At 38.4% G+C, this 16,615-nt stretch overlaps 1 protein-coding gene across 4 annotated transcripts in view; it reads left to right on the top strand.

Annotated features, from left to right (window-relative positions):
- The window catches only part of NALCN (sodium leak channel, non-selective), a 308,079-nt gene that overhangs the window by 93,760 nt on the left and 197,704 nt on the right, over positions 1 to 16,615 (top strand). For all 4 annotated transcript variants that reach the window (XM_059685056.1, XM_059685057.1, XM_059685053.1 and 1 more), the window contains exons 8-9: positions 15,349 to 15,491; positions 15,634 to 15,738. In XM_059685056.1, coding sequence (XP_059541039.1) covers positions 15,349 to 15,491; positions 15,634 to 15,738 — 248 coding nt within the window. The remainder of the gene's footprint in view (positions 1 to 15,348; positions 15,492 to 15,633; positions 15,739 to 16,615) is intronic.

The raw sequence follows: 16,615 nt of genomic DNA, 5'->3' as shown, positions 1-16,615 counted from the left end.
TTTTGAACAGAGGAGTAGCAAGACTGATGAGAAAAACCTGCTTGCTCTGCTGAGAACAGACTGAAGGAAACCAACAGCGAAGAAAGGGGACCAGTTAGGAGCCTGATCTAATAATCTGCATGAGAGATGGCGGTGGCTTGGACTGAGGTGGTAGCAGTGTGTGGGAACCACGCCAGAGTCCCCAGGTAGCCAAGGCCACTCAGAGTGTGGAAGGGCTTGTTACTATGCCGGAATGTCCAAGGCCACTCTGTGCCTAGGCTGAGATACCATAAACAGCTGCAGAGCCATAACGATCTCATGATACACTGTGCCCTTCTGTAACCCAAATGTTTGATGTAACTATTGACACGAAGCCTTCTTTGTCTAAGGAGTAATATACAGGTTACTGACCAGCTAGTATGCTAGAGAGGACAGCTAGGAAGGGAAAAGGCCGGAGAGCTCAGACGGAGCTGAAAGCTGGTACTGCCATGATGTAAGTCTAAGAGCTCACAGGGAGCTCAGATATAGCTACCATGTTAACCAGCCAGTGTGCTGGGCAGGGGAGACAGGAGAAGCAGCTGAGCCAGAGAGCTCAGGTATTGCTATGATGTAAGGTTGTAAGGTGGTGAGTTTAGAGGCAGCTTGCTGCTGCTCAGGTAATACAGAGACTGCTACTACTTTGTGCCTGTTTTATCGACTGTTGTGAAGGACTGTCTTGTCTGATGGCTATGTGGCCACTGGCTTCTGCAATAAAGATTCATTCTTACACACCCACAACTTCTCATGGCTTCTCCGTCTAAGACCTGGTATCCTAGGAGGTCCAGCCCAAGGCAGAGGGGCTCAGACTCAACACCTGTAACTAGTGAGCAGAACATAAAGGAGGAGCTTGGACTAAGTTCCCAACAGTTAGTACAGTGGGCAGGGTTCAAGAAGGAGCCTGCCCCGGCATAGTCGGGAAGAATTTAGAAGAATATATGGACTCAGAACAACTCAGAGCAGCAGTGCTGAGCAGTGTTCTTGCTGGCTCTAACACAGTGGCTGTGAGAGGAACATACTAGATATATTGTGAATGTTGAGTTAATGGGATTTATTGGTAGATTGTCTAAGTGTCAAAAGGGAAAGGTCACTCCAAGTTTTTGGCCTGAGCTTTTATATAGAGTTGCTATTAACTTCCAGCAGAGCACGTTTGGGTGTGTGTGGGGAGTGGGGGGAGGGTAATATGAGTACCTCAGCCTCGTCACATGTTAAGTTTAAGGAATGTAATTGGACTGAAAATGCTATAGCTGGTGACATTTCTTCACTCACCTTTTGGTTTAAAACAGAAAAGATGATTGAGTAGTGAAAAGTACACATGATTAAACTTAGAAAACATATTCTTTGACAAAAATGGGTGAATGAAACCTGTTTAATTTTGGTCAAAAATACAAAGTCAATAATGGCTGAGATAAGACTATTTCCTATAAAATAAAATGGTCATATATGCAAAAGTTGGGTGATGTGAATTTTACTTAAACCACATGACATTATTCTAGAGTCTTACTAAAAATAACGAATCATACTGCTTTTGGAATTCTATGCTAACGGATAAAATGAACATAGGTTGGTCAACGTGTTACAGTAGCCAATGAGTATATTTTGATTGACAGTTAAGGGAATGTAGCCCTACATTCTATCAAACTATGTAGTGTCAGATTTCTATCTCACTAAGATGGTCATTATCATGATCATTTGTGAGTTCAAAATACTTGCAATGGTTTTCCAAAATAACTTCCTGTTCCAGTACTAAAATTTTTCATATTTCTTTGCCTAGAATAACAGTCTGGTAGTCCTTTCCAGTATGTGAATTTATGTGGGCGTGTCTGACTAGAAATGTTGGTTTGTGTGGTGTGTGTATGTATTATTCTTAGGACTTTGCTATATCTGAACATTTTTCAGTAAGAAAAAACACTCTTGGCAAGTTTTTTAGAGCACTGAAATGACATAAATTAAAGTGTAATTCTTATTCTTGAAAAATAATTTATCGCTTTATATTGCTGAATCATACTATTAGTCATGAAACCCAGACCCTATATTTGAAAAGTAACAATCTTGTGTTTAAAGTATATTATTTGATCATTTCAAAGAATCTTAAGCAAGTCTTTATGTGACATTTACTTGTTAGATTAACTTTGTTATTTCAGATCTGTGGTTGAAATTCATTCTTTGGGCTAAGAGTATGTGTCGAGTATGAATTCCTATGGTTCAGCAGGCCAGTAATTTAGGGCAAGGTTAATAGAGTGGTTTTTGTGAGGGGAAAACAAATAATGCTCTTTTATGGAAAGCCTTTTAAAACTTCGCCTTGTTTTATTTCCCTGAACTATGAAATCTGTTTCAGATATTCGTAGGAGATCCTAAAATGTCTATATGTTAATTTTTAGCATGTTTTCCCGGACTGATATTCCCCTGGTCAGCAACCATTCCTGGGAAAAGTGTCCATGGAATATAAGCTACTTTGAATATTAGTCTATGTGATAGTGGGAATAAATTAAGCTTATAAGAGAGAACACTAACCCCCCACCCCCCAAAAACCGAGCTTAAAAATTGATTTTTTTCTGAGTTACAGTCTCTGGTGGGTGAGTGGGTGAGCTCTCCCCATGAAGTCACCCAGACATGCATGACAGCTCTGCCGTCCCCAACACACTTTCCAAGCTTGGCCCTAGCTTGTCTATTTCTAGGTGAAAGGCAAAGGAAAAATGAGGCCAGGGGAAGGGATTTTGTAGATGGCTAGGAAGTTGTCCACATCAGGGAGAACTTTGTCACAGGGCCACACCCACTTACAGGGAATTCCAGGAAATAGATTCTCCAGCTGAGCAGCTAAGTGCCCAGGAAGAACTGGGAGTGAGTCTGGAAGGATAGCTAGCAGGATCTGCCACGGGCTTAAATAAGTAAAAGACAAAATGCCCAGCCAATTATAAATACTTTCTAAAAACACAGTCATTTTGTTGAAGCCAAAAACAAATCTATTTTCCATAAATATTTTTTCTATTTTATGATCTACTCATCAAATGATATACTTGTATCATGAGATAGTCGTAGCATTTCAGTTAATACTGCTGAATGAGCAGAGGGCACCCCGGAAGTAAACAAGAGTTACTTTTGAACCTTGTGTTGTTCTGATTTACCTAATAGATTCTCCCCATAAGTGAAAGTCATTAAAATTTTGCTGTTTTTAAAATTTTTGAGCTGGAGTTCAAATGATCTCCATTTACTCTTGTTAGACAATAATTAGAGAAACATAAAGGACATGGAGAGAAGTCAGATAAATGTCTTTTCCCAGCACAAACAGAAATATAAAAGAACCATTGATAATCCAAAAACGCAGGAATTTTCACCTCCCCTCCCTTTCCTCGGGCTAGTCTGTTTAATTTTAAAAGCAGAATCTTGCTTTTACAAAGTATACCAGACAGGAATTTGTTCGAATTCCTCAAAACCAAGCCAAGAAAAGTTTCAGAAAGTTCAGACATGTGTGGCAAAGTGGAAAGAACATAGTTTTTGGAGGCAAGCATAGATGCAGGGTGATCCTACTCCAGACACTCCATTCTGAGTGACCTTGGGCAAGTTTCTTAGCCTCCTTGAGCCAGTCTCCTCATTTATAAAATGGGAGCAATAAGAATGAACTTGCCGGTTCGTTGATATAAAATAAAACCATATAAAGGACCTACCATTAATAAGATGGTTCACTCCATCTGTGTAATCTTAGAAAGTCCCAAGGAGCTCAGAGTTATTGTCTTTTTAGCTTTGTCCCTAGGAGTAGTCCATGGTTTCTCAGGCTACCATCCCTCTGTCCAGAACCTCACCATTCTGAGGCCTGGGTTTTTTCCCCATGAGACAAAGGGGAGAGAAACACCCAAAGATTTCCATAGTGGTGGCAAGAATATGAAGCTGAGACTCTGCTCTGGCTAAGTTCATGGCAGTGATGGCCCAGAGCAAGCTGCTCGTGCCTGCTGATAGCCATTAATATTGTTGGAACAGCATGGGCTCCAAGCCTGCCCCATACTTGGCTCTTTCAGCAGCTGGAGGTATCTCCTCAAAAACCCACCTTTTACATCAGAAATGAATACCTTACATTGATTGATGAAGAACAATGAGTATGATTATTTACCCACTGAATAATGACTTCAGTACAAGATTAATAAAGCTTTAAATAATTATTCCATATTTCAGAAATATCTCTCTGTGTGTTGGGTAGTGTTAGGTAGTGTTTCCTGGGATGATTTTTCTGTAGTTCTCTTGACCAGGGATAAAATGTTAATATCACCCCATCAGGCACAGTGAAAATGCCTGATTACTCTCTTCATGTCATGAGCCAGATCCTTGCTAGAAAAGGTTGATTGCTGACCAAATGAGCGCTGGTCTGGTGCAGCAGTCTTGCCAATGTGCCTAATGGGAGTGTGGAGAGGACACTTCATTCCAAGCATAAGCAGGCCAGATCACAGCTGCCTGAAGCTCTCTGGCTTTGGTTAAATTTGTTGTTCTATTGTATTTTTTAAAAAAATACTGGAATCATAGCCTGTGAATGACTAGTTTTTTCTTTCTCCTTCTCCACTATGTTATTATCAATATATTGTGTGTGTATAATGCTGCCTAAGAGTTTCTTGTGAAAAATCAAACAGTAAAAAGGCAGATATTAAGGTGTACGGAGAAAAAGTTAGTGGGTGGAATTGGCACATGGCACAGTCCTGGTGAAAAGTCGTGCGCTGCAGGAAATCTCTGTTCTCAGAGCCTCATCTGACCTAGGGAAGGGCAGTTAGATGACTGTCCTTCCTCTATTACAAAAGCTGAGAAAAAAGGGCTAAGAAACTACTGAAGGTTACAGCCCCAACACAATCCCAATCAAAATCCCAGCAAGTTTTTTTGTGGGTATCAACAAACTGAATTTAAAATTTATAGGAAAATGCAAAAGTCCTAGAATAGTCAACATTATATTAATAAAGAACACAGTTGGAGGACTGACACTACGCAAATTCAAGATATAAAGCTACGGTATCAGAGTGGCATTTGTATAAAACAGAAAATAGATCAATAAAACAGAATGAACAACAAATATGGTCCCATAAAGTGGTGAACTGGTCTTTGATCAAGGAGCAGAGGCAATTCAATGGAGAAAGGATGGTTTTTTAGCAAATGATGCTGAAGTACTGAACATCCATCTCAAAAAAAAAAATCTAGACACATCTAATATACCTTTCACAAAAATAAACTCAAAGTGGATTATAAACCTAAATGTAAAATGCAAAACTATAAAACTCTAGAATATAGCATAGGAGAAAAGTCTAGGTGATCTGGGATTTGGCAATGGATTTGGTTTTGGCAACACCAAAAGCATGATACATGAAAAAGAACATTGATAAGTTGGAATTCCTTAAAATTAATAACTTTTGTTGTATAAAAGACATTCTTAAGAGGATACAAAGACAAGACAGACTGAAGAAAATATTTGAATAACACACACCTGAAAAAAGACTTGTATTCAAAATATATAAAGAACTCTTAAAACTCAATAAGGAAATACACAGTCCAATTAAAATATGAGAAAAATATCTGAACAGACATCTCACCAAAGAAAATACACTGATGGCAAATAAGTATATAAAAATATACTCAACATCATCTGCAATTAGAGAATTGCACAGTAAAACAAAAAGATACCACTCCATACCTATCAGAATGGCCAAAATGAAAAACAGGAACACCAAATGCTGGCAAGAATGTAAAGCAACAGGGACTTTCATTCACTGCTAATGGCATTACAAAAATGGTACAGACACTTAAGGAGACATTTTTTTTAAGTGTTTTTACAAAGCTAAGTCTTACTATCCTATATAATAAAAGGCTAATATGCAAATTGTCCCTTCCACCAGGAGTTCGACTGGGAGTTTGACCAGAGGTGGGGTGGGCCTGCCAACCTCCTGTGGCCCCTCCCCCTAACAGACCCCACCCCCAATCAGCGTCCCCACCCCAATTGGGGGTGAGGTTGGCCCACCAACTTCCCACAGCCCCTCCCCCTGGCCAGCCCCGCCCCTGATTGGGGCCAATGCGGGGGAGGCAGGCCCGCCAGATGGACCCCACCTGTGCACAAATTCATGCACTGGGCCTCTAGTATGATATATTTTGCTTGATTTTTGAAAAATAGCATTTATTTAGTGCTTTAATTTTTACCATTAAGTATCATCATTCCCAGGATGGTTAACTGGCTGACCCAATGTCATGTAGCTCAGAAGCATTGGATAGATTATTAGGGAAGGTAACTGAAAGCTAGTTATGGCTAAATGTAGTTTGTATTGATTTTTTAAGTCAACCAACAGAAAATGAATTTCCAGGAAACTTTTTTGATCTAAAAATTCTGGTTCCTCAGAGGCAGGGGGGTATCTGTCATGACCTCTCCTTTGCTTCTCTTAGTCCCAGCCTACATGGAAATTGCCAGCCAGGGGCCCGGGGTGTTTTAATTGGCATGTGGGCTCAGCGTCCTTGGAGCTGTTCTACTTTAATACCTAAACTTCCCTGCCAATGTCAGCATCCGGCCTTGTCAACACTTTTTTCCATTTGTGACCACTGTAGTTAAATCTTTCACCTCTCTTTTTCTAGAAGTATTTTATATTTGGAATTTAGAAGTTTAGAAATTTTCTGCATCTGAAGAAATATGTTTCAACTAAGAATCTTTATTACTTATTTTAAAAGTTTAACAGAAATATAAACATATATATGCTTTTTATATATGGCCTTTGATTTTACAGCAAAGCTTTAGTGCTATGAACAATGAGATTTAAGGTAACAGATAAAGTGATTTCACCAGTGAGGCAAGGTTGTGCCAAAAGAGTGCTTAACTGGAAAGAAAGAAAGAAAGAAAGAAAGAAAGAAAGAAAGAAAGAAAGAAAGAAAGAAAGAAAGAAAGGAGGGAGGGAGGGAGGGAGGGAGGGAGGGAGGGAGGGAGGGAGGGAGGGAGGGAGGGAGGAAGGGAGGGAGGGAAGGAAGGAAGAAGGGAAGGAAGAAGGGAAGGAAGAAGGGAAGGAAGAAGAGAGGGGGGGGAGAGGGGAGGGGAGGGGAGGGGAGGGGAGGGAGAAAAGAAAGGAAATTTAAGCTAAGATTCAGCTAAAAAACATAAGGTTTATAAATGCATTTTAAAGTGCTCAGAAGAAAAGAAATCCTTTTTATTTGTTCTAAGTTCTGGAATGGCAAATAAAAAAATATTGCTTTGTTATTTGAAAGGCCACATGGCAGTCCTCAGGTTGAATGTGTATGGGTCATTAGTTGAGCATGTGGATGGATTGTGTGAAGATTATTATAATCATTAGATTAATGTCACAACCTATTAGGGGAAATAGTTGAGCTAATTATCTTGGGAATATAGTTTAGTAAAATTAAACATCATTTCAAGGCATAGAAAACATTGTTCATAAAGTCTTTATTCCTTAGAAACATCCATGTAATTTAAATCTAGCTCGTTTCCTATTCAATAAACCTCTATAATTCAGGATGGGCCTTTCATTCTAATTCTTGTCTACTGACCTTATCCACATTTCATGTATATGGATACATTCATCCTTAGTGGCAAAGATTTATTATGTTGAATCCAGATGTCCACCTTAAGAATACAGGTCTCTCACTGTTGTTTGTTTTTATTGTCTCATGACAAACAGGTGTACTTTATAAAACCATTGTTGGGTAAAATTTACTGCCACAGATCTAACTATCAGGATCTGAAAGTACAGTTCACCTGAAGAGTTCATGATGAGGTGGCGGGGGAAATTTGGTGGAAGAAAAACATTATAGAAAGTTGCAATGAATCTCATAACTGACCATTGGATCAAATATTTTAAATATGTGGTTAACATCTGTATAGAGATTTTATACCAGAGAATGGGGAAATTACCAGACAGTGAAGGAAACTGAGAATTCACCAAGACAAAAAGAAAAGATTTCAATATAGATTTTATCTTCCAAAGGTGACCTCAAGCTAAAAGTTAGAGTTGAATTTGAGAAGCCACCATGCTGTTTGAAATGTGGTTGTTGCTATTTAAATTCCATTGTTGAGACTACACCCACCTGTGTCATGAGTAATACAGATTTCTATTCAACATCCTGCTTCATGGTCCTGACAGAACCAGCATCATGAACATGGACTACAGATGAGTCCATTTTTGTCTGTGTTTGTCCATGAATACATCAGTGTCCTCATCTTGATACAGACACAAAATCTGGAAAACTTGCAAAACATGTGCATTTGTGGTTTATCTTGGAATAATTCAGAAAGTACCACTATAGTTTTTTGGTAAGGAAAAGTTGGTGCTATTTATTTCATTCAAAATATGTGATTAAAAAAAAAAACTTAGTTACTATACTTGTGATAACTCATTCTGCAAACTAAGATTCCCCCCAGGATACATGTGTGTATGAACAGTCATTTTATACAATTGCAAGTAGTGAAAAAGAACTAAGATTTTCTTCCAACGTGTAGTGGTTGAAACAAAAACCCAATACATATTAATGTAATGGTACCAATAAGCTACCAGTATGTAGCAAATACGTTAACAAATGATGTGTCTGAGGATCTAAAAGCCTTCAAAAATCTTGAAAGATGAATAAAACATCAAATTCAAATGCAAACTATTGTAAATATAGTAAAAAGCAAAAGCATTTTTAGGTCTCTCATTGGGCCCAAAATTGTTTAACATCCAAACAGTGTATAATAAGCCAAAGGAGAAATTTTGATAAATCTCACAACTCTTTCATTTTTTCCTGTGTTAAGTGAGGAAATTCAATTCAGTTTAAAATACTTAATATAAATCATATACAAGGCCTGGAGCTAGACACTGTAAGGCAAAAGCTACAGAATCAGAAGGACTATCATGTTGGAGACATGGTTCTTAACCGGGGCAGTGTTCCCTACTGGGGATACTAGGCAATGTCTACAAGCAATTTTGGTTGTCACAATGGAGGGATGCTGTTGGAACCTAGTGGATAGTCAGGGGTGCTGCAATGCTCAGGATACATCCCTACAAAAAGGCATTAGTGTCAAACTTAAGGAACTCTTGGTTAGAGTGTCAACTAAGTCAGTGGTGCCGCTTTGATGGGTAAATTTATTTCCATTGAAACTTCAGAATTTCAATAAAGTGAATTCTATCTAAATTCAGACTAACAGTACAACCTACCTTTGAATAGTTTCAACAAATTTCCCTTTAAACTATGCCAAGTTCTTTTAATTTTTTCCTGTTATTTCTGTGGTTTAATAATAATATTGCTCTATGGAGCAGTTCTAGATTTTAAAAATAAAATTTAAGTAGGGAACGAGTTATATGTATGCAAATATAGCAAAACAAATAAAAAACAATGAAGCACACCCATCCCATCCTGAACAAGTTGTATTTCTAATAATGGGAATGTGCAAAGATCAAGCTCTATATGTGTCCTCTTCATTGGCCACCTTTCAGGATGGACTGTTTAGTCATTGTAACTGTTTCTGAGAAAATAACCATCTATTTGGAGTTTAGGATGGGGATTACACCTTTCCATAGTTAAATCTACTGGTTAGTTCAGTGAGGTAGCAATAGATCACAGATATTCATGTGTAGTGGAGGAGGAATATGTAAGTTTATTTTCTTTCCAACTAAAGGGAATACTCAAACTGGAATGCAGCAGTGGTAAAGACAATTAGCTGATTCTCCAAAAGGGCAAGGTCGAATCAGAGTCAGCAGCAGGAGCAGAAAGAAAATCATCCTGCTACGAGAGAAACTGATGTTCTTGAGTGACAAGAATGTTGTCATTATGCACTGCACAAATATGATTCTATTCACAGGTAGGAAATGAAGCCAGACAATCAATTCCATTTCATAAAACACACACACACACACACACACACACACACACAACAAACAAGAAAAAACACCACACATCAGGTTGGAAAGGTTAGAAGACCAGATAAGAAGACAAGTATCTGTAGCAGGATGACCCAGGTAGAATGAAAGGTGACTCGCTCAGAGGTGCTGTAGGGGCTTCCTCCACACTCCTGCAGCTTGATGTGCTTTGCAAAGCCAATGGTAGATTCCAAAGGGACTGAGTGATAGCCGGCATCCAATGGGATGGGTTCTTGTCTGACCTGGGATTGGGCTACCTTGGAAGGGGTGTGTTCTATATCATGAGCCCTTAAAATTCAGGAACTTTGCCCTGAGGATCCAAACATTGAGAGAGAAGGAAGAAATGGATGGTCCTAAAAGAAACCCTTTTGGTTCTATTGGGAATTCTGAGTGTGGGGTTAATCTTAGTGTTCAGATGAGGGCCTGGTGTACTTACTCATTCTTATTCCACTAAATGAAGGCTTCATCACTAATTCTAACTTCTCAGGTTCTTCCACAACAGATCAGACATTACCATCATTAAAATAACACTGCAGATATTTTGTGTTTGGAGAGGAGTTTAATGGTGGAACCTCAGGCTAATAGCTTATTAGTTACCACCACCATTTTTGTGGCCCTGTCATTTGAAATTTGAATGGTTCAGTGATCTTATGTAACCCGTGACTAGGAGAAATAATAGGGAATATTCCCAGGACACAGTCAATTTTTCACCTTTTTCATGGAAGAAAGAATCAGAAGACAGTGAACCAGTAAATATAATCCTAGACAAAATATATGGGACTATAATTTTGTCCAGAACTATAAAAAAAGTCCTCTACTATGTTGCAATCCATGCAGTTTGTAGAAAGTTCCAAGGTGAATATTTTTTAAATGTAGGCTTGTGGGTCTTCTTATCCAAATAATTCAGACCATCAAAGGAAGAACAAATGAAATTAGGGGAATTGATTAGCTAAATATCAATGTTGTGATGTTGCTTCTTATACAAGTTGATTTGTGCTTTGAGAGTTTTGGGGGGGGGGTCTAAGAAAATTGTGCTGCTATAGGAGTTTCCTAAATATATTTTTGGAGCAGGCTTCATTGTTCTCCAGTGAGAGAATGCATTTCTATTCCTAAGCAATATTGTAGAATCATTCATTTAACAAAAAAATGTGTTCTTTTCAGCTCATACCATAATTAAGATGAACTAAAAGTGTTCTGTACTGTATGTAGAAAAATATTTTGTATATATTAATGTAATATTTTCTAGAAATTTCCAATGATAGATCAAACAGTAGAGGAAGACTTTGCTGTTTATATGTAGCATAGACTTTTAAGTTTATATATGTGTATGTGTTTTAAGCAAATTTGGAAATCAGCAAAACATAGTCAGTTATAAAATAGCATTCTTTTCCCGCAAATACATATTTGAGCAATATTCATGGTGAGAAAGAATTTATTAATAAAGCAAATATTTGAGAAATGTTTGTTTTAATTGTATGATAATTATTTAATTTGTCAACTCAGTGCTTCTCAATGCCAGTCTAGAAGTGCAAGATACAGTTTTAACTTACTGTGCTCATACCTACTGAGGAAGGAGGACATATTAACAAGTCAGTGTGATAAGTGACATGATACAGGTGATCTCAGGGGTCTCCAGGAGGACTGAGAACAGGAACTAGTGTAGATTGCAAGCAGATGAGGTGAGCTGGGCTGGATAGCCACAGAGTAGTCAACTAGGAGGACGGGGTCGGGAGTGGGGGTGGGAGGGCAGACAGAGATAACAGGATGTGCAAAATAAGTTTGAGCAGCTAGTTTCTTCCTCAGGTTGTCTACTCTCAAAGAAAATAGGACTATCATACATTTGAATTTTGTCAGTTTAAATATTGCTCAACAATTGGAAAGTCTTTGCAAAATTGATTTCCTTTTCATACACTTTGCAAAGTCAGGAGTAGAAAAATGATGAAGAAAGACTGCCTTACTCAATTGCCTTTGCTGCAACTCAGTAAAATCTTCAAAGCCTTTGACCCAGTGTGGTTCATATATATGGGAAACACTTTCTTCAACAGTCAGCATTTTCTTCAACAGTCAGCATTTTCTTCAACAGGAGATTTTGGGTTACATTTTTATAAAATCTCATCTCTTTGTATCAACAAACCCTATCCTTTTTAAAAAAATATATTTTATTGACGTTTTACAGAGAGGAAGGGAGAGGGATAGAGAGTTAGAAACATCAATGAGAGAGAAACATCAATCAGCTGCCTCCTGCATACCTCCTACTGGGGATGTACCCGCAGCCAAGGTACATGCCCTTGACTGGAATCGAACCTGGGACCTTTCAGTCTGCAGGCCAATCCTCTATCCACTAAGCCAAACCAGTTAGGGCAACAAACCCTATTCTTTGAGCCTCACTATGCATTCCTATTTCTTCCACTTTTTCTGTGTCAAGTTGGGGGGAAAAATGGAATAAAAGCTTCAATATTACAAATACTATTTTTTACTTATTTACTAGTAGCATCTTCCCTGTAGATGTAATAAAGAAGGACTGGGCAAGTAGAGGAAGAATAATTTCAGTGTTCCTCTCAAATTTAATCTTTTATTGACAAGCCACTTATTTTATCTGTAAATGCTCAATTCATAAAGCTATTAAACTTTAATGGTGTCCTGCCAGCATGGCTCTGTGATTGAGCCTCAACCTATGAACCAGGAGGTCATAGTTCAATTCCTGGTCAGGGAACATGCCTGGATTGTGGGCTCCATCCCCAGTGCAGGAGGCAGCTAACCAATGATTCTCTCTCATCATTGAGGTTTCTATCTCTCTCTCTCTTTGTCTCCCTTCCTCTCTGAAATCAATAAAAATGTGTTTTTAAAAACACATTTAATGGTAATTCATAATGAATTTCTGTTGCCACATTCCCATTTTAGTTCAAATAACTAGAAGGAAATAAGGGATATAAATTTCTTGTTTTAGGTTAAAATTTCCCTTCATATTCAATCCATAAGAGCAAAAATGTTGTACGTGTTTAGTATATCTGAATTATTAATGGAAACAGTCACTTCTCTTTCCTGTTGACATTTATTTTTTGTACATGTTGTTCTTCTCTAAATCTTTCTCTTAAAAGTCATCTTCTTGCATGAGCTCCTAAATATACTATAAATTTAGTTACCATAGACCCTCAGAAAAAAATGAACTTTATTCAAATTAAAGCTAATAAAAGAAAATATGCAATTTTTGAAGTCTCAGTCTCAAGCAGGAGAAAATTTAGGTAACATTATAAAGAAAAATAGTTTCAGACCTGGACTTGTTGACATGGGCTCAATATCTGGTTCTATCACTTTTTACCTTGGACAAATTAATTAACTCTAGTGACCTTCACTTTTCTTTTCTATAAAATGTGTTTGATAGTATCTCCCCTTTTACCCACCTACTTACCTACCTAATTAGAGATGAGCATTTAAGTATTTAAAAGAGTCTTGAAGCTAAACGTGTTTTACAAATTCTAGTTGTTATGGCAAAGACGATCAATGTACAAAGTATTCTTAAAGTGAGAGGCACTACATATAAGAAACTATATTTTATACAAAGTTACTTAGTACAGATTAGTGCATGACAAACATTTTCTAAATAGGTTATGCTTTCATTCTCTCTCTCAGCTTTCCTTTCAAGTCTGTTTAGTTCCCATTTGTTCCCATTTACTGCTAGACTTTTCTGCTATTCTGCATGTGTTGGTATTCAGTGATGTCTGATTATTCTTCCTGCATGCACAGGCCCAAAGGGACAGTCAGTTCTCAGCCAACTTCAGTAACCTACATCTTACTTTGGACATCTAATCAGATGCATATTCTGATTTTAAATTTCTGTGTCGTTAGAGCACGCATAAGTGGATATTAGTTTTATATACTATGATTAACTGATAAATTTATATAGTGGAATTTATTGTGGTGCCAATATTTTCAGTTTTATGAATGACATGTATCATATTTGTCTTATAAACAACTTTAATTCATTATTATTATTTCTGTTTTCTCACAAAATAATATTTAGCAATTATCTTCCATTTTTATAATAACTAGAGGCCCAGTGCACAAAATCATGCATGGTTAGGGTCCCTAGGCCTAGCCTGTGATCAGGGCCATGTTCTGCCCGTTTGCCAGTCCCCAGTTCCTCCCCACTACTGACACTGATCGATTGGAGCCTGCAGGCGGGGGGAGGGGAGGGACCAAGCAGTCTGCCTTCCTCCAGCTCACCAGTCCCCAGTTCCCAGTTCCACCCCACCACCATCATGGATTGATCTGAGCCTGAGGGCTGGGGGGAGGGACCAAGAGGTCTGCCTTCCACCCGCTTGCCATTTGCCACTGTCACTGATTGATCGGAGCCTGGCTGCCCTGATTGGAGTGTTGGGGGCAATCGGCCCGGATCAGCCCGGTTCGCTGGCCGCAGTGGGTGTCATAGCAACCAATCATTAGGTCTTTATGGTTGTGATGGCGTTACAGTCTCTGGCTTTTTATATATATAGGTAGTACTAAATTGTATTAAGTATACACCATATGCCAACCCTTTAAAGAAATGAAATCATTTACTCTTCACAACACTTGAGGTATGTGTTACCCCCCCCCCCCATTTTACAGATGGGAATATTAAGCCATAGAAAAGATGTCCAGAGGCAGGATATCATCACAGTTAAACATGAAGACCCCTTTTTCAGAAAGACTGGGTTAATTCTTATTCACCTATTATTATCTGTACATCCTTAGTCAAATCACTTACCCTTTTTGTGATGTAGTTTTCCCATATGTAAAATGGTGAAATGATAACACAAACTTCCTAATGTGAGAATTAAACACTGTCTTTCCTCTGAATGGCATTTTAGGTTCTGCCCACATATTTATTGTTCATTTTCTTTCTTTCCATTATCAGTGGTATTTTTAATGAGACAATTCTCTCAGAAAATACAAAGTACTATTTGATGATTTAATACCTTACATTTTGGTATTTAGTAAACACCATGGAATCCAAAGACAGGCCCCAACATTTTAATTTTTGGAGCCTACGATACTTTAGTCTCCCAATGAGAAAGTGATTTCAAGTGAAACCCAGTTCCCAGATTTATTTCATTTTGGTTAAAACTATAGCAAGTACCCTTTAGCACTCTGCAGGTATTAAGCCCCAAGTGGCATGCTTACATGATGCACATTCCTTTCTATTATATCGCTACTTGGCTTAAATGTTCACTTCCTTTTGCCATTATTAAATGCACTTACCAGCTAAAGATATAACATAAAGTTATTTTATTGCTAGAGCTATTAAATTGTCCTAGCTTGAAGTCTGAAACACTTTATTAAAATCCTAAGAATAAGAACAATAAAATCTTGCATGTTATTTTAGCCTTTTAGAAGGTCATTGAGAAAATGATAATGTATCAGTATTGATTGTGCTTCTGGGAAATGATTTTTTATATCAAAAGTCCACCATAATTCAGCCTGCTCTCCTCTCTCTTGCTAGGCACCAGTATCTTCACAGTCTACGAGGCCGCCTCCCAGGAGGGCTGGGTATTCCTCATGTACAGAGCAATTGACAGCTTTCCCCGCTGGCGTTCCTACTTCTATTTCATCACTCTCATATTCTTCCTTGCGTGGCTTGTGAAGGTACTGTAAAAATTCGCCTGTGATTTCTAACAATAAAATCTGTGCTTTCTGACAGCTTTTGTAGATCTTTTGTTTTAGATTGCGATTGCCCTCTCTCATTCTCATTACCATTCGGTAAATGTGGCTTGTAATTTTCTTTCAGAATGTGTTTATCGCTGTCATCATTGAAACGTTTGCAGAAATCAGGGTACAGTTTCAGCAAATGTGGGGATCAAGAAGTAGTACTACTTCAACAGCCACCACCCAGGTACAGTATCAGGGGTTGATGTCACCACCCATTTAAACACAGACATTTCTATCTTCACCATCAATGGGACTTGTTGGAACTTGAGGTAGCCCCGTTACAATGGCCTTCTGCAATCAGACTCACTGAGGGACTCATTAAAAAATAGAAGTGCAAGGACCCACACCCTGAACAACCAATCGGGCTTTCTGAGTGATTTGGGCAATGGCATCTATACTTTTAGCAACTCCCTGAGTGGTTTTGATACAAAACTAGATGGCCACCATACTTTTTTTTTAATATATTTTTTATTGATTAAGATATTACATGTGTGTCCTTATCCCCACGTTACCCCCTACCCCCCCACCCCCCCGCTCATGCCCTCACCCCCCCCCCCCACGTCATCCCTGTCCATTGGTTAGGCCTATATGCTTGCATATAAGTCCTTTGGTTGATCTTTCCCCCTTACCTCCACCCTCCCCTACCTTCCCTCCAAGGCCTGACAGTCCAATCAATGCCTCTCCGTCTCTGGATCAGTCCTTGTTCATCAGTTTATGTTGTTCATTATATTCCACAAATGAGTGAGATCATGTGGTATTTATCCTTCTCTGACTGGCTTATTTCACTTAGCATAATGCTCTCCAGTTCCATCCATGCTGTGGCAAATGGTAAGAGTTCCTTTTTCTTCTTCCTCTTCTTAAAGAATACCTTTCAGCATTTCATATAATACTGGTTTGGTGGTGATGAACTCCTTTAGCTTTTTCTTATCTGTGAAGCTCTTTATCTGACCTTCAATTCTGAATGATAGCTTTGCTGGATAAAGTAATCTTGGTTGTAGGTTCTTGCTATTCATCACTTTGAATATTTCTTGCCACTCTCTTCTGGCCTGCATGGTTTCTGT

This window comes from Myotis daubentonii, chromosome 2 (assembly GCF_963259705.1).
Source record: "Myotis daubentonii chromosome 2, mMyoDau2.1, whole genome shotgun sequence".
In the NCBI taxonomy this organism is placed as follows: Eukaryota; Metazoa; Chordata; class Mammalia; order Chiroptera; family Vespertilionidae; genus Myotis; species Myotis daubentonii.
This window is presented reverse-complemented; position numbering and strand designations above follow the sequence as displayed.